The sequence below is a fragment of the Raphanus sativus genome, unplaced genomic scaffold (genome assembly GCF_000801105.2).
Source record: "Raphanus sativus cultivar WK10039 unplaced genomic scaffold, ASM80110v3 Scaffold0984, whole genome shotgun sequence".
NCBI lineage: Eukaryota > Viridiplantae > Streptophyta > Magnoliopsida > Brassicales > Brassicaceae > Raphanus > Raphanus sativus.
In genome coordinates, this window is record NW_026616298.1 from 1 (window position 1) to 27204 (window position 27204).

Here is a 27204-nt window from a genome sequence, read left to right on the forward strand (position 1 = left end):
ATGCTTTTTGAAATATTAAAACACGAAAGTCTAGAGTTCACATTCCTACTTGCTACACCACCATTCGTAACAGGCACTTGCTACACTATTTTCCTTTCCAAACATACAAAAATGCCAATAGTTTCCCAAATATGCGTCACTATCCATAAACGATCCTTTTCCTTCATTTTAATTTTCGCTTTTAAAAATAGAAGTTTTTTTCTGAATTTTTGGACCTATGTATATGAAATTAGAGGAGATAGCTATTGAGTTTTGGACGACCCAAAACACTAAACGTTGTTAAAAACAACAGCAGTTATGTCTCGAAGATCCGAGGCTATTAAATCCAAATTCTATTCGATGTTTTATCTAGTCTGATTCTATAATTTTCATCAAATGATTATATATACAAGAAATATACTATCCGACTTCACCGAAAGATGCAACAAATTCATGAAATGATTACGCAAGTTTTTCTTAAAAAGTACGTGAATGTTGTCGAACAAAATGGTGGATTGTGGTAAGGACCTTTGTACGTACTGTTAACATCACATGGATCAGTGACCACTATGGGAAGCTTACGTACTTATATCGTCAGCAAGCAATATGTGATATTAAAATAGGCAAACAATGAATCTGCAGTCTGATCCTTAATTTCTAAATATCTTTTTAACCTAGTGCTAAAATACAGCTGTTTATCTCTTTATATTATAAGGTCAAACAATGAATCTGCAAATTTTCTTTTGTTTTAACGTTTTTCAATAATTCATAATGGCTCATTTTTCTCTTTAGTTTATGGCTTTTTCAAGCTTAAGACTGACTCTGCTATATATCAGATCGCATCATTTTTCATGGACCTTTCTATTGGTTCAATGTGATATTTAAGATTCATGCATTTTTCCACTAAGATATTTGCTATAACAAAAAATTATGCTCCAAGAAAAGAAGGAACTATGAATTTGAAATCGGGAATAAATCTACTCCGGAGCATGGGAAACTAAAGAAAATTAATATGTAGATCAACCCGATTAGTTGGTTGGTGGCCACCTAACACGTCAAAACTATGATAAAAAAATTCGTCAAAACTAAAAAAAAATCAGCACTAAAAGAATCTAAATACTCTTAGAGAGAATAGTTTACGAATTAGAGCAACCCGATTAGTTGGTAGCGACCTAACACGTCGTTGACTTGTAACTCTAGTCTCAACTTTGTTTGTTTAGTCACTTATCTATCATCTATGTATGTAATTTATTACCTAACACTTTCTTGCTTTATGTCAAAATTATCCACTAGTTAAAGACAAGTGACCAATCTGAGTTGAATAATCGTGTGCATAAGTACACAGTTAAGACTCGCAATAATTATAATGTAGAACAGGCAGACCGAACAATAAAATGACATATAATTATTGATAATCATCATAGAAATATTAGGAATAGAAAAAAAGATAATGATTAAAAATAAAATTTTGGAAATGATGAGAAATAGTGATTCTTTATCAAAAATTGGAACAAACTTGTTTTACAATTTTCTATAAAAAAAGAATAAGAAAGACTATTCTTCATAAATGATAATATTTTTAAAGATTGTTAAGGAATATAATGTTTGTCTTGGTTCCCTTGATTACCATTTAAAGCCTACATTTTGCTATATCTTCTTTTTTTTTATTTTTATGTTCAATCAGTTTGACTTTGAATGATGTAACCATTCACAACTATACAATCAAAGTTTGAGTAATACAATTACAGTTTGAGTGAAATCCTTAAAAACTCTTTTCCTTTATTTTCTTCTTATTGCAAAAGTCAGAGCTGTCGCCAGGAAAAAAACAAAAAATCCTTAAAAAGTGAAAACGGACAAAATTGAAAAATGTCGACGACATTCGGGCTTACTATAAGCCCAATTATACAGACTTTCAAAGAATGCGAGTTTGATTATGTTTTAGGCCCATCTTTACGTCTAAGATCAAGAAAATCGAAAATTAAAGGTAGAGAAAGGGATCATTCTCAGTTTCTCATGACCCATATTCCCGATAAGAACAAACTATTAATCCATGACGTATGTAACTCCTTTAATTCCGAACGTGGCAACTGTATATTGAAATGAATATGATATGCACACTGTACAGTACATTGAATTCATTTCTCCTTGAAAATAGGAATTAAATGAATTTGAATAAAACATTGTAATAAAATGAAGAATTCAGTTAGAGGTTGGGGGTTGTACGTGCGTACGCACGTCAAAAACTTATTCTAGATGTCATATTCTCTATAAATATGATGTCCCGAAGCAAATTCTTAACTACTAGTATTAACTAGGCCAAATACGTGTGCATCACTAAGGCATTATCACGTCGTCTTGTACATTTCCAACCTAACTTCAAGAAACACCAACAACAACATCTTTTGGGACCGATCTAGTTAATCACAATCCTGTGGGATCACAAGATTACTATTTGCACTGCCTTTGAAGAAGGAACGAGAATGGTGTGTTTCTGTTTCTTGGTGGACCAGAAGAGGAAGATTAAAGCAAGCAAACCGGCGGCAGGAACGTGTTCCCGGTGCGGTCGTGGTGCAAAAGTCGCTGACATGACGACTTTGACGAGGTTTTGTCTAATACCTTTTTATTGCAGATCTTGGAGAGCCATCGTCTGCAGCTTTTGCGGCTCTGTTCTTAAAACGTACCGTTGATATATTTTTTTCCATGTTTATTTTTAACTCTCCTTCCCCAGATTTTAGTTTCGTTGTTCATACTGGCCTGGTTTTTACAGTAGGCTTAATAAAGGGAAAATGTTTAAAAATAAATGGTTTTCATCTGTAATTTGTGAACGAATATATCTCAGAATTTACATATTTTAAAATGATGGTTAAATTTTGTTGAAAACGTATTTTACATTCACAGCTGTCTATATACTAAAATACATATCCAAAATTCATTGATTCTCAAATGTAATGATCATGAATTCAGATATGACATAGCTAAGATATTCGAACTGATTTACCCATATAACGCATCTAATATTCTTTTTCATCCTACTTAATTACTAGTCATATCAAAATTTCTAACGTTTAAAATTTGTGAGCAATTTTTATTGTTGAAATGATGGAAGAAAAGAGTGTTAACTATTGAATAATTTTAGCATGATGGTTTAGTGCCAGTGACATTGTTGTGTCAACATCTGAATTCAAATAAAACATATTGCTAATAAAAAGCTATTGAACAGTTTCTTGTGATCCTTTAGAAAACGAGGAAAAGAGAAACCCAACACATTTTTAAGGAATCGGTTGCATTTTTTGGGCTCTATCTTCGTCTCTTTCCGGCCTAATCCGTTGAAAGTGTGTACTGTCTCTAGTCTTTATATAATGATCTGCATTTCTGATTTTACGTTATATACTTATGTTTATTCATTAATTTATTTTTTTCCCGGTATAATTCATTTTATTTACTACCAAGAAAAAAAGAAATTATTATATATTTTCACTCAGGCTCCTTTTTGTCAACTGTTCCATGTATTTAAACCAACTTTTTGTCGATAAATAGATCATTCCGAAGAGAAATTCGCTCCCACCATATCAGGTTTACATAGAAAAATTCAACATTTCGGATCCTATCTTTTTTTACTAATGAATCTACACGAACATTTCAGATCCTGCATATATTGATCAATTTCATACTCCCAAAAGTATCCCACAACAGACTAAATATATCTATCACTGAAATGAAGACTAACCAATCTACCGAATTGTAATCATATCTACTAAATTTGAGCAGTTGGTCTTGATCTGGATCGAGGGAATTTGCATAACTCTCACATACGATGTCCAGAGCAATCTTTCGATCTCAAAATGTAAAACTGAGATGCTTCTAATGCAACCATATATTTTGAATGATTCAAAACCCATTTGATCTTTAAGACTCTATTCTAATCTACTAGTTGTGCCATGAAAATTCAATGAAACATTGGTTTGACAAGTTAGGATTTGAAATATCCAAGAGTATGCTTTAATGGGTCTATCTGGAGGATCATCATGATCATCCTCTTCTTCTTTGAAATTTGATTTCCTCCAATATTTTATTTCAAGCGAAACAATTGCATACTGTTGATGGAGTGTTCTTTTTCTGAATAAGATGTTGTCGTTCTTTTTTTTTTAAATATATCAAATTATCCATAAAAAGTGTCAAATTATTGTTCCAATAGAACCATTTATCTACTCCTCCAAAACATGAAACTTATGTCTTGGTATATCAACGTACTAAGGAGCAACTTTAAAGGATAATCGGATCAAGCCCGACACTGTAAATTGAGGATAACCAAAAAAAAATATTAATCGTCTTTACTGAACCACTATATCAAAGATTACTCATATTGGTTTCCAAATATACGAACGCTATCTAAAACGGATATGTCAACCTAAAACATATTTTTCTTGTAATGTGGTATCCATGTGTCTATAGGTGAAGCTCTTTGCCATTGTCACTCATCCAAAGAAAACGTATCATAAAAAGTGTTTCATCTTGAATAGAGCTCGTATTTTCCACATACGGCAAAGTTTTGATACTCGATAGAACCTGTTCTTGGTTTTGTTGAATGATAAATATTCTAAGTAGCTTATATTCAAATGAAATTGACAGATAAACTGAGACAAAGTTCAATGTGTTGATAGAAGAGAAGTTTTAAAGTTTTTGATTCATCTACTTGTTATGTATATCGGTTTCTATCTCTTAAACGCTATTGGACCGAGAAAAGAAAAATAAGTGAAGTTGGGTCGAATGCACAGAAAAAGTGGAAATACTTTTCTAACGTGGGAGATGAGCAAGTCTTTGCACAAAAGAAGAAAAGTATAAGTCTTTCTACCGTGTCTTGGCGGGCAAGTGTAAAGAGAAAATTAGTTTTGAAATAGTCAAAATCAAATGATGTAACCAATGAAGATGTATAAATAAATCAACTCTTATCTTGCACAAAATTAAGTCTATATAAATCAACTCCTGTCTTTACTTCTATTTACATCAAGTCTTTACGGTTTCTATAGTACATATCTTCAACTAACTAATGGCTAACAAGCTCTTGTATTTTGTATTGATGGCGGTGTTTCTACTATTCAGTGTGTCTAAAATCTGGTGGGAAACTTCTAATAAACGGCGAGGTGAGTAACAAGTTTTAGCCGCTAAAGTTGTAAGCGTCAATTTAAACTAACCATTCAATTTGTTTGTTGTGTATACAAAGTCTTTGATGTGTATATCTTTCTTTTTTCCTGCTTTAGTTTACTCGACGATGGAATGGGTCGATAAACTTTTTAAATCAGGAACTGCGTTTCTTCATATCGGATTCGATGAAGATCAAGAGTACTTTAGATCTTATTTTCTGCTATAGACTATTACGTCAAGTTAGCGTGTGTTATATATGGTTTTCTGCTATAGACTAAAACAGTTATGTAGTAATCAAAATCAAAACTTTAACCACAGAAATGGGTCATGTGTCGGCAGAACCAACTTGGGTTAATAAGCTAGCGAATCGAAAGCCCAGCCAAGCCTCAGCCCCCAGTTTTGGTCTGGCGAATACTTTAAACACATTTTCTGTATATGCCGTTCAAAATTTTCTGTTTTAATAAGCCTTTGTAAGATACTACTACTATGCAAGGAAATTTTCGAGCATATCTTAGCAATACATATTTGAGTTAAATAAATATTTGCTCGATTACAGAGACTAATGCGTCCGTCAAACACTCGTGCTTTGCTTTTATAGCATGTTGCCAATTTGTCGGACAATGTTTATTGACTAATCATTAATTTTTATAATTTTCTAGAAGAATAGAAAACTCTTAGGGGGTGCAGTGGAATAAGAATTTCAAGAGATTTAGAGATTTTGTTAAAATCTCATGTTATTCAATCAATGATTTTAAGAACTCTTTTCAAATCAAGTATTATTGAATTTAGGATTTGTGCAAAGTCATTCAAACTCACTTGTAATCCACTGTTATTCAATTAATCATTTGTAAAACTTATATCAAATTTCCTGTTATTCAACTCTAAACAATATTTTTTTAAAAAATTATGATTGAAATTTTAAGAGATTTGGGATTTATTTTCCGTTAAAAATATCTACCATAGAATAACACCTCCACAGATGTTATTCGAAGATATCCAAAAATAAATAAAACAATAAATTCTGAAAAATTGTGTCGTACTTTTTTCTCAATTACGTGAAGAAGAAAACTGAGTTATGGCGATCAAGAGTAGTGGAAGAAGATGTAAGAAATAATAGCATGAGTGGACGAAGATGATTGTAATGTTCTTGTTTTGCAATTCATGTATCCTGTGGGATACTTTGCTTATTTCTTTCTGTTTTGAGCACTGAATCCATATCAATGGTGGAACTGAATAGCAACTTCAAGTCTCGTACAGCTACATTGTTTTCGTTGAAGATTTCCTCACCGAAGGTTCATGATGATCCTTTTGGTTCTTTGTCACCTCGATTTGATTATGATTGTCCATGCCAGAGTAATTTCCGATGTTCGATGCCTAATTTAACATTGATCAAGACTAGTGCTAAGCCGTATGGCTCATTACAGTGGTAAAGCAAAGTTCTATGTTTGGAACTCTTTGGTTTATGTTTCATTGGCTATGTGATCCACTGATGTGGTTATGCTTGATCTTCTACCTGAGTTTGAGATGGATTCATATATGTTGTTTCCTGGTTTGGTGGAGCTCATTGTTCTATCAGGAATGATTCTCGCATACGGTTCTCTCTCAAGACCACCAGAGAGTTATTTTACCTCATGTTCATGGCACATGTACAGTGATGTGGTGTGTAGATTTCTTCTAACCATAAATACTGTTTTGGAATGATCTTTGTTGATTCTAGAAGTATTTGTCATGGTGATGATATTGCTGCGTTCTGGCCTAGTTTAGATATGGTATTCATTGATCTGTTCAGAGTAACATATGTTATTCAAGAACAGTAGATTCCACCGGAGGACTTCCTGTATTTTGCAGCATATATGGGACAGCTTCTTGTATTTTTCTCAATACAAAAAGACAATGATAGCATCAAGTTTCTCTACTGATCAGCAGCTTCTCTGGCTGCATAAGGAACATCAGGTTTTCCTGCTCGCTTTTTTTGAATCACCTCCAATGTAGCACCACCGATTGACCTCTAGAGTATGACTTCTTAGTTACACGTCTTCTTTTCTTTTTCCACAGCCTCTTGATAGTTGTTTTAGTAGTGAATGTATAATTAGAAAACATGTGTGGTAAAAATGAATGAATTGATAAATAGATCCATAATCAAAACGTATATTGACAAAATAATATTATCATCTCAAATCACTGAAACTACTTTGAATAGAAATATCTTCCCAAAACACCTATAGATTTCATTTTTTATTTTTTAAGTTTTACTAAAATCACTCAAATAACTTCAAACCCCACTCAATTCCACCAAAATTAAAAACTCCAAAATCTCACCCCCCTTAATGTTTTTACTTCTTAGTGAGATAGTGAGAATGATATACAGTGACGTCAAAAAAAAGAATGATATACAGTATGTTTTCTTCAAAATTCTCTATACGTAATTATACATTTTAATTCTATTTTTTCTTGAAAATAATATATAAATACGTCTTTGCTATTAAAAATATGCCTTTGCTATTTCTAAGTCGATATGATTTTGTTCTGCCACCATACTTAAAATATTACCAGAATTTACTATGGTAAATATTGGTTTTTAATCTCCTTGCATGCTTCCCAACCAAATATTCTCTTGTTTCTGACTGTACAAATATATTTGCTTTAAAATTAAATATTAAAAATTCTGACAATAATAACAATAAACAATATTTGCGTTTTTAATGAATATAAGATTTATTAATAAGAAACTTTGGTTACATTATTTAGTTTTGGCTGCTTATCAACGTGGGAACATACTTGTAATATACTTTATATTTGGTCGTCCGTTTAATCAAAATTATACCTCCCTTGTTTTTGTTTGTGTATAAGGGATTTATAACATAATTATGAGTTTTGATTCTTGAGACTTGTTATATTTTAATAAGTAGCCCAAAACATAAGCAAGATAACATTTGATCGTGGATAACGTCAACGTATAAGAAACGTGAGACATGTCACAATCGCTATGAAAGTTTTCCAATCAAAACTCGAGTAGAAGCACAAGAATTTTTAATAATATACTTCTTTTTTCCTATCAAACATATAATATGTCAAGCTTAACAGAACTAATATTCGCTAGTATATAAGATAGATGGGTCAATCCACTTATCACCAATTGATTTTAAGTGTGAAGTTCATCCAGCTTAACATGGTATCAGAGCCCACGATCCACAAAGTCCAACCCGATCCACATCGATCCGTGCCCAAAGCTGGCCCATCGATCTTTGCCCATAAATTCCGAGATTGACGCTCAAAGAGCCATCATCTCGAGGGGGCGTATTAGACACAAAGTGTCCCACATCGGAAGTTGGAACTAATATTCACTAGTATATAAGATAGATGGGTCAATCCACTTAAAACCAATTAGACTGCCTGAAATTTCCAAGTTGAATGTCATAGTTCCAAACTGCAAGTGGTGGAGTTTATAGACCTTTGAAGTAAAAAAATAAAGCATGGCTGTCGACGAAACAAAATACACAAACATTGTGCAGTATGGGCAAATCAAAGCTTTACATACGGTTGAATCACTGTGACTATTATGATAATGAGTTAATGACTATATAAGTACACTTATTAGCTAGATCGGTTAGAAATGTAATGTTTGTTTCTTTTTGAACGAAACGTTTTAGTGTTGTTAATTTCAGTGTAGAAACTAAACCTTTTGCCTTTTATGAAAAAAAGTAAAAAAAAACTTGGATATCCAATGCTAGTTTTAATAAATCGTAGTGCTACCAAATAGTATCATCTTTTTACTCACCGCAGGAACCATTTAAAATAAACTAGAAATGTGGGGATATAGACTTATCACTCTCTTTATGTGATGGTATTTTCATACAATTTCACGTGGCCCAACCTGTGGCTGTTGCTGTTTATCATCAATCAAAGTCTGTAGACAACAATGAACCCACACACATACACACGGTCGATCTTCTCTTCTATGCTCGTGTCCATACATTTATATATATCTCTTACCCCATCATTACTTCATGTGTTGGATTGGGATGTTGAGCGAAAGATAGTTAGCAACAATCCAACAACTCGGGTCTAGCTGATGAGTTTGAACTCATTCGAAACTAGCTAGTTTACTCCCCTCAAAATCATTGGTTTGCGACTAACTTTGGAAATGCGTGTGTATTGCATGAAGAACCATGACTTACATATGGTTATCTTCTTATAATGTTTATATGATTTTTTTATATGCAGACTTATTTGATTTACAATAGATGTTTTAAACATTTGTTAGTTGAATTGATCTGATCTTTACAAATAAAAAATATAATAAGATCGACTACAAGTAAAGCTGATTCAAAATTTGATCAAAAATATCCCAAAGTCGAATCAAATATAAACCAAACTAATTTAAAAAGGAAATCAGACCAAATTAATGTGTTTACAATATGAATGTGTTAGATATTTGGACCTGCACCAATATATAAAAACATGCCAAATTAATAGTAACTAGATTCAATTTTTACTTTAGTCCAGTACAAAACTAATCTCCTACTATATTTGGTGTATCCTCTTTTTTTTTCGTGGTGACCAATCAAAATCATTGCTGAAGTATCTTATAATTAAGCTAAATGCCAGTTGAAAAAGTATGGAGAAGGAGAGATAACGAACATATCCCAAAACGGTAAATATGCATATACTCTTATTAGAAATGTGAACAAATAGACTTAACTTTATATTTTATTTCGATTATAAAATAGCTAACCTAGTTTTTAAAAAGCGAAAAGGTCTGCTGTAGTTGTGATTTACTAGTTAGAACAAGAATCTTTACAACAAGAACACACATGGGATGTTAGGAGAAGTAATAAGATTCGGATTCCCGTAATCCAACGGTCAGAGAAAATCGTAAGAAAACTTCACAACCGTGGGATCTGTTCCCTTAACTACATTGTAATGCCGGTCTTTATTGATTTTGTAGAAACTTAAAAAAAAACAGCACCAAACTTATGTCGCTCATGTGACCGACCACCGCATCTTCAGTTGATCTGTCTTTGCCCCCAATTTGTCTCCCCACACAAATTGAGTAAGAAGATTTTAGATATCAAACGACTTTATATGTGCCACTCTCTTATTTGTTTTTCATCCGTTTTATCGTGTGGACCAAGGAAGCAACGAGTATAAAGCACTACGCGGTAGTGTGTGTCAAAATAACGGAGAAGTGTGTGTCAAAATAATAAAAAAGTTAAGAAATGGAGAAAGATGGACTCGAGCTTGAGATAACGGAGCTGAGACTGGGACTCCCGGGGAGAGATTTGACGGAGAAGATTATGAAGAAGAGAGGTTTCATGGAGATGATAATGACTTCTTCTGGAAGTAATAGTGAACAATGTGAAAGTGGCACTGTTTCATCTGGTGTTGACGTGGAGAAGGTTAATGATATGCCGGCTGGGAAAACTCAGGTAGTTGGGTGGCCGCCGGTTTGCTCTTACCGGAGGAAAAACAGCTGCAAGGAAGTTTCCACAACGAAAGTGGGGTTAGGGTATGTGAAAGTGAGCATGGATGGTATACCTTACTTGAGGAAGATGGATCTTGGTTCAAGCCAAGGTTATGATGATTTAGCATTTGCTCTTGACAAGCTCTTCCATGGCATTGGTTAGTAAATTTATTCTCTCCTATTCGACTTGTAGAGTGGTCAGGTCATATGAAAAAAAAAACTAATCGACTGTCTGAGTGTTAAATTAAGAACTAAAGTGTTTTTATACGTAATGCAAGAAATTATATATTAAGAAGGAACACATGTTGGAATGTTTATAACTAGGTATGTTTATGCATGTTTTAGACTTAATAAGAGTGTTGTGATCTCTTCTTACTCATGATGTGAATATCAGATTTAGGTGGTTTAAGTTTAATCCTAGCTAGAAAATTTTGAGTTGAAGCTTTTGATGACCTGATTTAGTCTTAACAGCTAGAGATTTACCCTTCACTTAACTTTTAAATTATTTATTATTTTAGAAGTAATAGTTTTAAAACAAGATATTATACACCAGTAAATTGGACTTCTCTAATTATCACAATATAATAAACACACAATTTATATTTACATATGCATATGTGCAGGAGTGGCCTTGAAGGATGGTGATAACTGCGAATACGTTACCATATACGAAGACAAAGATGGAGACTGGATGCTTGCGGGAGATGTACCTTGGGTGTATGTTCACATTTTTTTGACTTTAGATTATATCTCACTAAAATTTAATATATTTCACAGCTCAAATTCATATGGGTTTGGATATTTTGATTTTGCAGAATGTTCATAGAGTCATGCAAGAGGTTGAGGATTATGAAAAGATCCGACGCTACCGGATTTGGGCTGCAGCCTAGAGGAGTAGACGAGTAATATGACGGCTTGAATAAGATTCAAGGGACTGGTTAATTAATTTAACCTTTAACTTGACCAAGATAATTTAGAACATTTTCCCAACTCATGTTATACAGTACTATCCTGTAAGACAATTTCAAGTTATGGTTTGCATAATTATCTTCAGAAGGACAGCTCTATACACAATACTTGTTTCTTGATTATTGTTAATTAAGACATTACTTTGTTTAAACTCACTGTTATTTTGATCCATATATAGTATATACTATGTTGTAAAGCCTATGTTACGCTTCCGTTTCCATAAGTTACTCAGATTTATAAAAAAAAAGTCATGAAACGAACCCATATAGTACGTTACAAATATGACCTACCTGTGTATTTTGTGAGTTGGTAATGCCATGTGCATTGCAAACCACAAACATCACAAATTCAGCCCATCCCCCTCACAGTGCTACTTTTTGTTGGGGCCCAAACTGATTAGTCCATCTGATTACATTACTGTAATACTTTTGGATTCGTTGTGGTGCAATGCTTTTCACATTGAATAAGTGGAGTAAATGTCTAGCAATCATGGCACTTTAGAAGAGCTTTGAGATGGTTTTAGCGCCTTTATATTGAAGTCACAGTTATACCAATAGTAAAATAGATGCATGTGGTTGCATATTTGGAAATTGAAGGGTTCAATTTGTTAGAAATATAATCAAAATCTCGTCATATTGTTATTTACACTAAGTAAGGAATCCGTACGATATCGCAGGAGAATTTATTTTATAAAATCAAATAAGTTATATATTTAAATAATATTTTTTTTATAAAAATTGTTTAGAACTGATTTAAAAGTCTACTATTTTAATATATTTATTTATATGCTCTGTTTTATGAAAAATAACATCAAATAAATTTTATCATATAAATGTATGTTAACTTATGTTACCATGACCATTTTCATATATACTATTGCTTTAATTTTTTTGAAGAATACTTATAAGAATCAATAATTATTATATTAAACTAACATAATGATTAAATAAAATTAATTAAGATGACAAATTAAGGATTTACCTTTTTAAAAAATAATTAATATCATTTATTGGATCTTTAAATAGTAATTTTTTAAAGTCAATGTAGCACTGAGATACAAATCAGGTAACACAGCATATTTTTTTATGTCTATTGAACATATCTTAGTACATGTTCAACAATAGTTTTCGTGACTCTTCTTACAAGGTTGAATGAAGTAAATTCTTTTATTTAGTCCAAAAAAGTAAATTATTTTACGATGAACATAAAGGAAAGAAACTTGAATTAAATGCATAAAAATTTAAAATAATATTTTTTTTTGATCAAAATTAAAAATAATAATAAATGGCCAAATTTGTGAAGAAAGGTTGTGTACTTGTACTTATAAACGATCGGTGGAATAAAAGCCGAAGCCAAAGTCCATCTTTATATGTTTAAAGATATATTTAAACATATATTAAACATAGTAATATATTGAAAAAATGATAAAGAATTAGAGATAACCCACTAAGCAAAACATGAGATTTTTATATATGTCAAAAAAAGAACATGAGACTCTTTCTCAATCTTCCTTTGCCAAGCCCGAGAGATCAATTTCTTTCTTGGTAAATTACTGTCTAGTTTAAACACATGCTATTTATAAATTTTCAAAAAAAATTGAAGAGTCACATCATTTTAATTTAAAAGTTGTGTTTTCTGAAATAAAGAATCACAACTTTTCAATATAAATTGTCACATTCTTTCAATATAAACAGTTATTTTAAAATAAAAAATACAACTTTTAATTGTTGAAAACACATAACCTTTCAACTTAAATGAAGTTCACAACCTTTGGAATTAATCAGGTTTGCTATTATTAGTAGATAAGTTAGTTACATTTACATAAATCTATACTATTAAAGTACAAGCATGTTTTGGATTTTTACTCTTTTTACCCCTACCAAAGAACCTTTCCTTTGTATTCATTAAGGATATTCTGGACATTCTACGCTAATTTCTTCTTAACTATTTTTTGATTTGTCATTAATCACTGGTTTCCTAATTTAATTTCGGCCTGCGATTATTTCTTTGTTTGATACTGCATCGATTATTTCCATGTTTGATACTGTTATTAACCACCGGTTTTCTAATTCTAAAATTATTAATTTTGACAACAATCATTATCATTTAGAACGATTTTGAAAAATATAAATATATTTTAAACAAATTTCCAACTTATGATCACCGAATTTGTCTTATCATTAGAAAAAATCACAATATTAAAAATACCGGGTTACAAACCGGTAATTCGTTCAACCGCAAGTCCGAGTCGGGTTTCAAAACACCGATCAAAACTATAAAACTGTTATATTGATTTATATTAAAATATCTAATTCAAAATTAAAAACCTAAAAATACATGTACAATATAGTTTTAACCGAATATAAACCCGGATATAAAACACATATATGAGACGGGTTATATAAATGCATATACAAGACGGATTATATAAATGTGATTATATAAATTTTCACCAAATATAAACCCGCGCTTTGAAAGCGCGGGTCAAAATCTAGTTAGTTATTAAACAAAGAGTCATGATCTATCATTTCTAGAGTTGTGTCTTTACAACTAAGAGTTGTGTCTTTATAACTAAGAGTCATGTCTCTTCAACACAATGTTTGATCTCTATATAAAGATCAAACATATTTGTAAAACAGCGTGTGTGTATATACAACAATAAATTAATAAAGTTTAGTTTCTGTAAATACTCTGTTTTCTTCTTATAAAAACAGAGCACGTAATCTACATTCTTTTCCTAATACTGATTATCAGTAAATTGTAATATTGACAATCAGAAGATTGTGATTAGGATAAAATCACCAACACAATTGTCAAACCGAGACATCTGAAAATAAAACATCGCCATATCATTAAAAAAAAAACATCGCCATATCAGTTTCAACATCTAAATCTGTCTATTATCTGATTCCACGATCGAAACAATTATTTTGGGGTTTCTGTAAGTCAAGGTTTTACTACAAGCTCCAGAGCCAACAAGACAAAGTAAGAATAATAACAAACCACCTCAAAAGTAAACGAAACAAACATAGCTAGCTAGTGATCAAATGATACACTCATACACATATGCATAGCTTTATTTATTTGCAGGGAATCAATCTGATTTAGAGAGAGCAGTAAGCCTTGAGAGCAGATAAATCCCTCTTATGGGTATCGGACGTATTGGTGATGTTGAACTTAAAGTAAGCATCATAATTAAAAGGCTTATAGAGACGAGGATGTTCATCATCAACAATCTCCTCAAGTGTATTTACCATCAGTCCTTCTTTGGGAAGCACGAACAGTCCAGCCACGTGCCGATCTTTCTTTCCGGTTATTACCACACGGTGATACGGAGGAAACACCCTACCATTCAGTAGTACCTACAAAGCCCATATAATGATGATGTTGATAGAATAATCAAAAGATGATTTTACATGATTGACACTCAAGGAAGCTTAATCTTACATGAAGTGAAGCTCCGGCCATTACGAGGAAAGAAGAGTCTTGAGATGGCTTAGCTTTGATCCACTCTTCACCATCTTTGGCTCTGATCTCCACGCCATCTACTACGTCATTTTGACAAAGTATTGTAAGGACATGGCTATCGATATGAGGGTTGAGGCCTGGCTGCTCCTCTTCGTTCTCGTCAAGCCCTCTATATTTGATGAGACCAAAGCGTTTCCTCGCTGAGTTAAGGTGCTCCTCGACGAGGTATTTCTCGAGACCGAAACTCTCCATGATCATCGTCCTCACCTTCACGTCTAGTGCTATTAAATTCACCGCGAATGACTGAACGTTATTGCTGCAAGAAAGAGAAAAAATGATACCAAAAAGAAAAATAGAGATACAAAATTTACAGAAGTATAATATATTTCATCTATTTTGTATTAGAGTTTAATTATTTATTTCATCTATTTTGTATATTTTTCTGTTGGGCATAAATTCAACTAGGAGTAATTCCAGATAAAAAGAAAAATAAGGGTATATTGAAACCCATACCCAAAACCCACCTCTTAATTCTAAAACCTAAATTTAGATTAGTTAATCCAAAATGTATAAATACATGTTTTACTCTTTAATAAAATCTTCTTGGTCGTTTTCCTTTTTCGAGAGATATTTTTTTTGTGAAAATAAACTAAAAAGAGATATCAAAGAAATTTCTCAAAATTCAATTAGGAGTAATTACAGATAAAAAGAAAAACAAGGGCATATAGTTAAGAAAGAGAACCTGAAGGTGACGTTGCCTTGAGGCCAAAGCTTGTAGGTTAATTCGTCGACAGTTTGAGGATTCTCTGCGTCACAGCCAATAGCCTCGTATAAAGGTAGAGTCGGATGCTGACCAGCGTATCCTTTGTAGAGTTCGTCAGACTTTATTCTCAGTTTGGTTTCCAGAGGTAAATCGAAAAATTCTTCCGATGCCTCGAACAGTGCCTTCCGTAGCTCCACAGAAGCTCCGTTGAGCAAGGCCTCGAAACATCCGTACTCTTCTAGGGCTGTTCGGACTTGGGCTCTCACCGATTCCCACTCTTGAGTTTCCGGTTTGAGGTTTGGAATCGAGAAGTCGATGACCGGAAGGGTTAGGTGAGATTGGGTATTCGAACTTATTGTCATTAGTTATGTTTAAAAAAAAAAAAGAATTAAGAGTGTTGTTTGTGTTTGTGAATATTTTGAAGACTCGGTAGGTTACTAATTATTATATATGAGGAGAAAGTCGATGTGTCCACATGATTTTGGTCTTAGAGCATATTTATTGCATGTTTCTTCACTATTATATATCTGGAACACAAAAGCAAACAAAAACAAAAAGATTCTCTGTGCGAGATTGGTTAAAAAATCGAAACACTATATGCATGCATATCAGCAAGCTCATGGAGTCATGGTCATCTTGAACTAAGAGAAATAAAAAAAACTATACTGGCATTTCTAAAAAATATCAAAATTAGCACTAAAAACTATAAAATCCAACAACCTACAATTTATGATATATAATATATAGAACTTAGTTTCTAACATTGGATCAATTCCAAAACACACATAATGCTATTTTCTGTAAGTGGTATTTTTTTTCCTCAGGGTGATGATATCATCATTAATTCATAAAACTACTATTTTATATATAAGTGAAATCAACTCAATTATAAATCGATCAAATTCATATCACATTGATTCCTTGACAATTGGTTCAAGGTTTGTCAATGTTTCTTAAAATCTTTTTTTAATTACTTTCTATGTAATACTTGGGATATATGCTATAAATAGATCATATGATAAGGATATAATGTACTATTGGTTATTTTAGCTATATATATACACATAAGTGCAAACAGTATATGATCATCTACTTGTTTAGATTTACATTGGTAAAAAGAAGAAAGATTTATAACGCCATACCGGAAATTCTAATATTATATATCTAGAAGGTGGACCATATTAATTTTAGTCTCTATTAAACATCAATGTTAAATTATCTCAAACTGAAAAAATTAAAAATTAACTCAGAACATTCATGTTGAGATAAATTTTCTTTTTAAAACATGAAAATTTCATGTCTTAAGTAAACGAACATTGCCCATGTTGAACCTTTTTTTTTGAACTTTCTTCTTCTGATGTAATGAATAAAGAAACTCAATTATATGGAGCTCATGCAAATTAAGATTTATTAGAAGCTAACGAGTCAACAAGACCAACTCGATCGAATGAACTGTTGGAACTATTTTTTTAGCAATGTATTCATATGCTAAAAATAGAATTAGTGTGAATGAGAAATGGAAGTCTAATGTGTGTGATTTGAGAAACTTGTATAAAGTTACAAATATACACATTAGATTTTTGGATTTGGATTTTGATTTGTTAGTTGGACGTCATGTTCATTAATTTAATCTTATAAACCAAATATATGTGATCTTTTATATTCATAAAATATAAAAAAGAAATCCATTTAAAGTATATTATTTTGTTTGAATGAGTCAAATAATAATAATTATACTCTTTAATTTTTTGGTCAAAATGTGAAATGAATTCACATATTAACTGACAAAAATTAAAGTCTACATTAATGCACCATGGAGGTTTCATTTCTATGTTGAAAATGAAACTTGTGCTTCTCATTATTTTTCTATATAAATGGCTTGTTTGCATGATAGAAAGAAATACATAGCAAATACCAAAAGAGAAATCACATTCTCCTATATTGAATAGTCATGTTAGTATTTTTTTTTATTTCTTGTGTCTGAGAGTACAACACAAAACTAGTTTCGCCAGGCTTCTGATAGAGTGAGGCAAATTCAGAAGATTGTTTGCAGTTGTATCCTGGGACTCATTACGTTATCGAACCGTCGCACTACGGGACGTATTTTGAGTTAAGGAAAGAGATAATATTTCGCCTCTGCAGTTGAATCATCCTTTTCTTACTCTTTGATATAATTTTATCATTTTTATTCTTTACAATATTCAGTAATCCGTAGTTTATAAAATACGGTTCTATCATGAACAAGTGCAGAGTGATCAAACAAGACATATTTTTTAATTGCAAGGCATCATATAAATGTTTAAAGGGCACAATAACTCTTGAGACTAGATAGATCTCTCCCCTTGGTATTTGTGTTGGACCTGTTGCTGAAGTTCACGTAAGCCTCAAAATCAAAAGGTTTATAGAGACGAGGATGTTCATCGTCTACTATCTCCTCAGGCGCATTTATGATCAGTCCTTGTCTAGGAGGCGAGAACAGGCAAGCCACATACCGATCTTTCTTTCCGGTTATAACCACTCGGTGAAGAGGAGGAAACACCCCACCATTCAATAGTAGCTGCAAAAATCCATATTATATACAAGTTAATCACATAATTAAAGAATATTAAATATTGAAACTTGAGACTCAAGCAATGTTAATTTTAAGTACATGAAGAGAAGCTCCGGCTATAACAAGGAAAGAAGTATCTTGACACGGCCTAGCTTTGATCCACTCTTCACCATCTTTGGTTTCAATCTCCAAGCCATCTACAACATCGTTCTGGCAAAGTATGCTGAGGAATTGTCTGTCGATATGAGGTTTGAAACCTAGAGTCTCCTCTGTGTTATCGTCAAGTCCTTTGTATTTGAATATTTGAAGGTGGTTCTTTGCTGAGTTAAGATGTTCCTCGATGTATTTCTCGAGCCCGAAACTCTCCATGATCATTGTCCTCACCTTCACATTTAGTTCTATCAACTTCTCTCCAAATGACTGAACATTCTTGCTGAATTTATCGCAAATCTTAATTAATTAGTGCTTTGTAATCGAATTCTTCTGTATTGATATCGCTAAATTACTAAAACTAGTACCATATATAATACAAACGGATACAAAAATATGAATATGTAAATCTCCATGCGAAATATGTTAATTTCTGATAAAGGACTTAAAATTAGAAAGTATTATTTAGTGTACTTTTAAGAGATTGCTTTTTGATTTTTATTATGAAAATAGATATTTTTTTTTTAATTTTAGATACAACAAAAAACTAAAAATACAACAAAAACCAAATACTATAATTTATACTAACCAAATACTAGCCAAATACAAAAAGCCAAATACTATTCTAAGAACTACAAATATTCATGGCCAATTTTTTTCTTAACATGAACATAACTGTATAAGATGGGAACCTGAAAGGGGTGTTGCCTTGAGGCCAAAGCTTGTGAGTCAAGTCATCGACAACCTCAGGACTATCTACACCGTAGAAGCCCATACCTTCGTATAAAGGCATAGTCGGAATCGTCAAGTACCCTTTGTAAATTAATTCGTTTGACTTTGTGCTTAGTTTCGTCTCTAGTGGTAAATTAAAAGCCTCCTCCGTGGCCTTGAAAATAGCTTTCCTTAGCTCCATGGAAGCTCCATCGAACGTGGCCTCGAAACATCCGTACTCTTCAAGGGCTGCTCGGACTTGAGCTCTCACTGAGTCCCACTCGGGAGTTTCTGGTTTGAGATCTCCACTAGAGAAGTCAATGACCGGGAGAGAAAGGGGAGATTGGGCTTTGGAAGTCATCATCAGTACTTTTGGTACTTCCTTTAATTTACTGGTTTACTTCTTTTTATTAAAGGTCTGTCGGCTTAATTAAAGCTAGATCTTAACCCGCCCAACCGGGCGGGTATTTATTTTATGTTTTTAGTTTTTTATTTATAAATGATATATTTGTAATATTTAAACATAAATTTAGATTGAAAATTAATATTTGTAGTTATAATAAAAATTAAAAGTTTTAAAAAATATTTTGATATAAATTTTAAATTCCTAATTAAAATAATATAGAGATGAGTCATAATTTTTTCCAATTCTAAAATCTTAGCACTATTAATAAAAAATAAAATAATTTTTAAATAAATAAAATATATAAACATATTTGAAATTAAAATAAATTTGTTAAAAAAAATCTTACGCCATTGTTGTTTATTTCTATAGTTTGACCCGCGGCCGTATAAATATTTGCTTTCACTTCAATTTTTTTCCTTTGTTCTAATGATAATATATATATATATATATATATGTGTGTGTGTGTAAATTAATATGTATTACATAATTGTTAGGATACAATTTTAAAACAAAAATTTTATTTATTACTTTAAATAATTATATTATGTGATTTTGATCGTCTATTACATCACAGTGTATCATATAAAAATATAATATTTATAACTAATTGGACTTATATTATAAAGTGTTATACTAACATTTTATAAATAAAATATTTTATATTTTATTATATTTTATTTATATGATATATAAATTGATTTTGATGTGTGATTTTTTTTCTATTATTTTTATTAATAAATATTGAAAAATATTTAATGTTAACAAAAAATCTATAAAGAAATTTATTTTGGTTAAGATTCATTCTATTAAAGAAATCTATTATTTAAATAAGGAAAAGACATTAAATACTTAAATCTATCATTTAAAAAAGGAAAAGACAAAATTCTCTACTATCTTTGTTACCAAACAAAATTTAATTTTTTTTAAAGACTCCTATCCCTATTACCAAACAAAAGCTTAAAATACTTCTACTTTAATAAGATAGATGTGTATCTATAGTTTCTTAGTAAAATATATTAAAAAGATTCTGACCATGTGCGTTTTAGTAAGCTAATAATGGCTTGGTTATTATATTGCAAGAAAAATTGACGTTCTACCTAATCAATGGAGTACAGTCCAGCAGTCCCATTATAATTCACATGTGATGAATCACGGGTCCTGCTAAAATATAGCTAACTAACAGTGTGTTAGGTGAATGTAACTATATAATAATGGAGAAAGTTGAAATTCTGTAAGTGCGATTTGTTTAACAAATAGTGTAAGATTTTTGTTATTACAAGCTCAAGAGTCAACAGACCAAGTTTGGCCAAATATATGGAGAGAGTGTTCTTTATGTATCCCCCGTGATCGATGTCACATCATTGCAACTTACAGAAAAAGGCCAGGCCTAAACGGCCCAAAAGGCCCATTTGAACACCCCAACCGAACCTAGTTTAGCTTTAAGCCGATATTCTGTCTGATTCAGCGAGTCGATTCGATATATAACGCTGGAAGCTGGGAACTGAGATTGGTGTACAACATGTCGTCGGTTCCACCCACAGTAGCGAAGAGATTCGTCACAAGATTCTCAACTACTATAACAAGACGTCACCTTTCTCTGACAAAAATAAAAATATTCTCCCAGAATATGAGACCACTGTTGAGAGGTTTGGTATTTCGAGAAGGGAGAGGTCAGTGCGGAGGCTGGGTGAGCCCGTTGTAAGGATAATGGAAAACTTCAAAAGGAGGAGAAACTTGAAAGACTTGCTTGATTACGAACATAGAGTGGATGATCGCTTTGTTTGTTCAGTTCTCGACATGGGCGTTGACGTGATTGCCAAGATTACGTTTTAAAAGTGGGGCTGGTAGAAGTGGAAACTTTCAACCTAACCACTCCACCTACATGGCCTTTCTACATTGCCTTGAAGAAGAGGCTAGGAATCTTGATGGTAATTCTGATGATGCGACACAGAGTGTATACACCACACTGTTGGGATTATACTTTAAGTTTGGTACGGTTGAGGTGTTAATAAAGGTCCCGCGAGTGTGGCAGTACATTGATGCGTACGATGCTCTGATTGAGACTCTATTTGAGTCCAATGCACCTGATTCAGAGGTGATGTATTTGTTTGATTAAATGAAGTCAGACGGTACTGTTTCCCCTACTACATATATACACTTACTCAGTCCTTATAGATGGCTTTTGTAAAAGAAACAGAGTGGACAAGGCTCTGTCGCTTCTTGAGGAGATGGATGAGGGAGGTCTCCCTCCTTTTCCTCCAGTGTATTGCAGCTTCATAAACTTTCTTGGAGAGGCAAATGATGAGCTATCTAAGGAAGTTAAAGAGAATCTCGGAAATGTCATGACCAAACATTTTGGGAAACATGGAAAGCTCAAGGAAGCTGTTGTTGTGGATCTTCTCAAGGACCAAGGAAAAAGTGGTCTTGATGTCAATGAGCTTATGTCAGGAATGGTGAAGGGTGGAAGCTAATTTGTTTCTTACAAAGACTGGGCTTTGCTAGAGAAAAGTTTGAAACTATGAAAGTAATCTGGGATTATGGTATCACTTATAATAACTCTTTTTGGATGTTTCCTACATGCTGGAATGTTTAAGGAGATGATTGATGAATGATGATTTGGCAGAATTTTTTCCGGAAATGTCATGTCCTTATCACAGATTTTGTTTCCTCTTCTGCAGACGTACATACCAGTTCTCATACACTAGAGATCAAACAAAACATGTACTAGAGCTCAAACAAAACATATATATGAAATTTTTCTCTGGCATTACTTAGTTAACATTCTTAGTGGACCTTATACATGACTCAATATCAAATCACATGTGGCAACTAAAAAGCTCAATATACAATGTCGGCCGAATATACTCAACATGGGACAAGAGTGTCAAGCAGATTATTTTAAAACACTCTCGTGACCATTGAATTAACAAAAAAAAATTAAATCATATTCAAAATAAAGTTATATCGTATGTGCTCAACCAAAACAAATAGTTTTTTTTTTTATAAAAAACATATAATCAAACAAATATCGGTTATAAATTTATCTTGTTAAAAGATAAGTTTAAATGATAAAATCATCAACGGTTAGTTAACAAAAAAAAATCAGTCATCATCTGCATAATATATAATCATTCACCACAAAAATCAAGTTTGCTTTAGGCATTAAAAATCCTAGAAAATCTTGTACATATATTTGACGGTATGACTTGCTCTAATCAATACTCCTTTTTCATCTCACAATTTTAAAAGTTCGAAACAAAAAAAAAACTGTATATATATCACAAGAAGAAACCTAACTCCATTTAAGTGGAAAATATGAAGGAGGAGCGTGTGTCCAAGGTGGCATGTAGCCGTTACACTCCCACAAGCCGTTCCCATGCTTACGTGGCCACGACTTTTTAAATTCTCGTCTCCCACAGCTATTTTAATTATAATAAAAAAATAAGATATGGTCGTCGTGAAATTAACGACAGAAATTAAAATCCGACCGTTGTTTGAGTTCATCTTCTTCTTGCCCGAAACAGAACTAACTCACATTCCCAAAAAAGCTTCCTTTTTTTTTTCTTTGTCTACACAAAACCTAGAGAGAAAACAGTTGATCTTGCTCTTCTCTTGGACGACCAAAGATGTTGGGAGATTACGATATAACGGAGGAAGACATGGTCATCGATGAAGCTCAAGGCTACCCTTTAGCTTACGCGAAGATCTGTCGCGATTTCAATACTTATCCGTACAGAAACGGACCTCCTTTCACCTTCACACCCTACATTCTTCAGCAGAACGAGGTAATTAATTAATCTGATAAAAATCATATATTAGCCAAGATCGAAAAGTTTGATCCTTACATACTTTTGTGTGTGTCTATTGTTTGTCCTGAAGATGTCAAGATGCAGAGAAGCAGATCAGATGTTCCCTGTAATAGATCCGAAAGCAAGACCAACTACAAAACCAAAAATCTTCTTAAGTCTACTCTGGAAACAACTCAATCATCTAGGGTAAGGAATGACTCATTCATACATTAACAGGTCCTGAGTATAGGCTAGTGAAGCATTTATATGTATAAATATATTTTATATGTATCCAAATTTGTAAATAAATAAAAAAATGATTGTAATTTTGTAGAAATGCTGGGTTTGATCCAGCTGTGATACGGATAGATCCATATGGGAATGTTGTCTACTTCCACGCTGATTCAGCTTCTCCTCTCGCTTGGAGTTTTGATCATTGGTTCCCTTGCTCAAGTAACAACACACATCCTCCTCAAGTTTCATCTCTCTCTCTCCACTTTTAGGGTTTCTGATTTGATTAAAAAGATTTTTGAATTTTTTAAATGTAGGAGGAGGTTTAACAGTAGCAAGCAACCTAAGGATAGTGCAGTGGCAAGCACGCAAGAACAAGAAGGACAAACTCGAGTTCCTCGTCCCCTGGTGGGATCTCCAGGTCGGCATCTCGGTGAGCCAGTTCCTCTCCATCTTCTCCTCCTCCGCTTCGAGCTCAGATTTCAAGAAGAGAGCGTTTGCCTTCTTGTTCAAGGAAGGCGAAACCGAGGAGCTCAACGGCTCTCAAACAGTCGACTCCCATCGTTTCCCAAACCATTTCGTCGAGTCAAAAGACAAGTTCGGTGTCGCCTCGGCTGCAGTTGTTGCTGTCTCGCCTTATGACCCTTCGTTGGTGCTGAGATCGCTTGATCACAACCGTCAGACACCTGCAGCGAGGAAGGTGAAGAAGGAGACTCCGTATCAAGCCATTGTTGCTGCTAGGGACTCGCTGAGACAACGAGAGGAAGTAGTGAGAGTGGAGATGAGGAAGTTGGATGATGAAGTGAATGATTTGAAGAGGAAGAACGGTGAAGAGCAGGTTAGTATTCAGGAGCTTGAGAGCGAGCTTGTTAAGCGGAGGAGAAGAGCTGAGAAGTGCAGGAGAGTGGCGGAAGCTCAGTGCTCTTATAGGAACACGCTCGAGAAGATGATCCGTGATGCTATGCACCAGTAAGAGAGATTCTTGATCTTCTGTATATGTTTTTAGCTTCAGTGTTCTTTAACTTTTGTTTTTTTTTTGTAGGAGTGTTGTGTATAAGGAGCAGGTGAGGTTGAACCAGGCGGCCAGTGGGGCACTGATGGCGAGATTAGAGGCGCAGAAGGCGATTTGTGATGGTTCAGAGAAGGAGCTTCACAAGAAGTTTAAAGAAAGGGAGGAGCTGGAGAGTCGAGTGAGGCCTGAAGTGGAGAAAGCAAGGAAAAGAACAAGACTCTTGATGAAGGATGAAGATGACTTGTTGTTGCTGGAGGATAGAGATAAGAAGCTGTCTTTGTATCTTCCTGGTACAAGTCAAGATACGTCAATACAAAAGGAGTTGAGAGTATACCTTGAAGAAGAACATTCCGAGGCTAAAACTCAGAAGCATCATGGGGAAATAAAGGAAGTGGAAGAGGAGGAGGAGAAGAATCAAGAGGTGTCTGAGAGATCTCTTGTTAAGTTAGAAGAAGGGAAGAGAAGCAGCAGAAGCTTTAGAGCATTACCTGTATTCAAGGAACCAGAGAGTGAGGAGGAAGATGAGGAAAGCAGGAGAGAGAGAGGGAAAGGGAACGTTGAGAAGTGGCTCCATGTTTTACTGGAAAACAACAGTAAAGCTGAAAGAAGCAAAGAGATTGATGAGATGATAGAGAAACTAGACCACAAGTTCCCTCTACTTGAAAAGGTTAACGAAGAAGAAGAAGAAGAAGAAGAAGATGTGGCTGCTGAGGAGGCCAAGAAGGTGGTGGAAACAAGAGGTGAAAGCAGCAGCTCACGTAGAAGCAGAACGAGTTTTGATTTGAAGAACACACCGGAGAAGAGCGGGAGAGATAAAGTGGTGAAGAGATCAGAGAGTGCTAGAGTTTTCAGAAGGATTCCATCATCACCTTCACTCTTCTTTGGTAGAATGAAAAAGGGAAATGACCTCGTCAGGAAGAAGCCAGTGGTGGTTTCAGGTCAGGACGATGAGAACGAGTATCTCGTTAAGAACAACTTCATCAAGTCATCTTTCCAAACAATCAAACGAGCTGTCAAGTTCTAGACCAATGTATTATGTCTTCATAATATTGCATTTGTTCTATTATTGTGTGATCAAATATTGTTTTTGTGTGTGTATAAAAAGACTTCCCTCATTGTTTTGCTCTCCTTCATGTGTAATAATAACAGCTTGTTGTGTTGTTTTTTCATTAATAGTTATCAAAGTCAAGTCTCTTCTTAGATTGGTCATATCTTATGCAGCTGTTTCCACATGATCAAACACCAAAACACTAATCAGAAACGAGAGAAACAAGTCACACTTGAGTCTTAAACAAACAAACAAACAGACAATCTCCACTAGTATCTTAAAACATAGACCACTATTTAACAAAAAGGAGGTCCAAAAGAGACAGAGTTGATGAGGTAGAGAGGAGCTATTCTTGGCCGGATTTGTTGATGAGGGACTTGTGAATGTGAGGAATGACACCACCACCAGCGATAGTTCCTTTGATGAGAGTATCGAGCTCTTCGTCACCGCGAATAGCGAGCTGAAGATGCCTGGGTGTGATACGCTTCACTTTAAGATCCTTGCTCGCGTTACCAGCGAGCTCCAAGACTTCCGCGGTCAGATACTCCAAAATAGCGGCTGTGTAAACGGCCGCGGTTGCGCCGACGCGTCCGTGAGCGGTTGACCTTCCTTTCAGCAGTCTGTGGACTCTCCCAACTGGAAACTGCAAAACAAAAGGGACAGAGAAATAGAAACATGTGTTTTTTTGTCAGGATGCTGATGCTATGGTGACATAAAGATTCAACAGTATTATTAAATATTGCCTAACGTTTCTTCTAGACAGTTCGTCAAAATCTACTGGGAAAAATCTCAGGAACTAGAACAGAGGATGAACTCAACTCCAATCTCTAGACTATTATAATAAATCAACATCAGAATATTCAGAGAGTCTCGCAGATCCGTGACTTATACGTTTCACACATCCCAAGAGAAGTAAGAGAGAGAGAGAGAGACCTGAAGACCAGCACGAGAAGAGCGAGTAGTGGGTTTCTTCTTGTCTTTGTCCTTGTCGTTACCGCTTGATTTCCCCATTATCGGCCCTTTCGCTCCTTTTCCTGACATTTTCCCCGCCTTAAAAAACAGTCACACCAGTGTCTTACACGAAGAGATATAGAGAGAGAGATCCGGACCGGATAAAATCTATATTATAATGAGGGAGTTTCACTCCTGTATAAGGGACACGTGGCATCACATTAAATATTTATCTCCCGTCGAGTGGGCTTTAATGTTTTTTCGACCCGTGAACATCATATGGTCAATTCATGTTTTGTCTGTTGCTGGGCTTTCCATTTGGCCCGTTAATCTTTAGAGTTTCCTGCTTCATCTTTCTCATTCTCTGTCGGCTCCAGCTTCCCGAAAGTTCCTTTTTTACTCGATCTGTTCGACTCCTCCACGTTCTCCACTGATGTTGCGATTCCTCTTCCTGTAATATGTGTTATATATTCAAGATGAGTGGGCTTTAACCTGAAGTTGAGATATATCTACGTTCTCTGTAACCGAATATTCACATTCAAAGCGATCATATTGCCCGACAGAGATATTG

General features: G+C 33.8%; 6 protein-coding genes, 1 long non-coding RNA gene and 1 pseudogene across 7 annotated transcripts; 5 read left to right on the forward strand and 3 right to left on the reverse strand.

Moving 5' to 3' along the window:
* The first annotated feature begins 2267 nt into the window (after positions 1–2267).
* On the forward strand, positions 2268–2828 carry LOC108810568 (uncharacterized). The gene has a single exon (XM_018582671.2). It carries the CDS (start codon positions 2460–2462, stop codon positions 2664–2666), a length of 207 nt encoding a protein of 68 aa, XP_018438173.1. The 5' UTR covers positions 2268–2459; the 3' UTR covers positions 2667–2828.
* Positions 2829–4945: 2117 nt separating this feature from the next.
* Positions 4946–5674, forward strand: LOC108809737 (uncharacterized). Its single transcript, XR_001942888.2, has 2 exons — positions 4946–5120; positions 5238–5674. It is a non-coding gene; the product is annotated as an uncharacterized LOC108809737 (long non-coding RNA).
* Positions 5675–10242: 4568 nt separating this feature from the next.
* Positions 10243–11706, forward strand: LOC130503499 (auxin-responsive protein IAA19-like). The gene is made up of 3 exons (XM_056998118.1): positions 10243–10743; positions 11209–11302; positions 11401–11706. The coding sequence occupies exons 1-3, from the start codon at positions 10341–10343 to the stop codon at positions 11489–11491; spliced, it is 588 nt and encodes a 195-aa protein (XP_056854098.1). The 5' UTR covers positions 10243–10340; the 3' UTR covers positions 11492–11706.
* A 2722-nt stretch (positions 11707–14428) lies between these two features.
* Positions 14429–16203, reverse strand: LOC108806221 (probable 2-oxoglutarate-dependent dioxygenase AOP1). The gene is made up of 3 exons (XM_018578272.2): positions 15765–16203; positions 15002–15338; positions 14429–14916 (listed from the first exon to the last, which is right to left on the reverse strand). The coding sequence occupies exons 1-3, from the start codon at positions 16145–16147 to the stop codon at positions 14659–14661; spliced, it is 978 nt and encodes a 325-aa protein (XP_018433774.2). The 5' UTR covers positions 16148–16203; the 3' UTR covers positions 14429–14658.
* Positions 16204–17925: 1722 nt separating this feature from the next.
* LOC108812823 (probable 2-oxoglutarate-dependent dioxygenase AOP1) lies at positions 17926–19607 on the reverse strand. The gene is made up of 3 exons (XM_018585191.2): positions 19179–19607; positions 18436–18769; positions 17926–18342 (listed from the first exon to the last, which is right to left on the reverse strand). Exons 1-3 carry the CDS (start codon positions 19559–19561, stop codon positions 18085–18087), a joined length of 975 nt encoding a protein of 324 aa, XP_018440693.2. The 5' UTR covers positions 19562–19607; the 3' UTR covers positions 17926–18084.
* A 1207-nt stretch (positions 19608–20814) lies between these two features.
* Positions 20815–21869, forward strand: LOC130503500 (uncharacterized; annotated as a pseudogene).
* Positions 21870–23029: 1160 nt separating this feature from the next.
* LOC108812822 (uncharacterized) lies at positions 23030–25834 on the forward strand. The gene is made up of 5 exons (XM_018585190.2): positions 23030–23388; positions 23483–23598; positions 23726–23844; positions 23940–24591; positions 24665–25834. Exons 1-5 carry the CDS (start codon positions 23230–23232, stop codon positions 25656–25658), a joined length of 2040 nt encoding a protein of 679 aa, XP_018440692.1. The 5' UTR covers positions 23030–23229; the 3' UTR covers positions 25659–25834.
* A 13-nt stretch (positions 25835–25847) lies between these two features.
* LOC108812825 (probable histone H2A variant 3) lies at positions 25848–26795 on the reverse strand. Its single transcript, XM_018585192.2, has 2 exons — positions 26616–26795; positions 25848–26325 (listed from the first exon to the last, which is right to left on the reverse strand). The coding sequence occupies exons 1-2, from the start codon at positions 26721–26723 to the stop codon at positions 26029–26031; spliced, it is 405 nt and encodes a 134-aa protein (XP_018440694.1). The 5' UTR covers positions 26724–26795; the 3' UTR covers positions 25848–26028.
* Between the last annotated feature and the right edge of the window lie 409 nt (positions 26796–27204).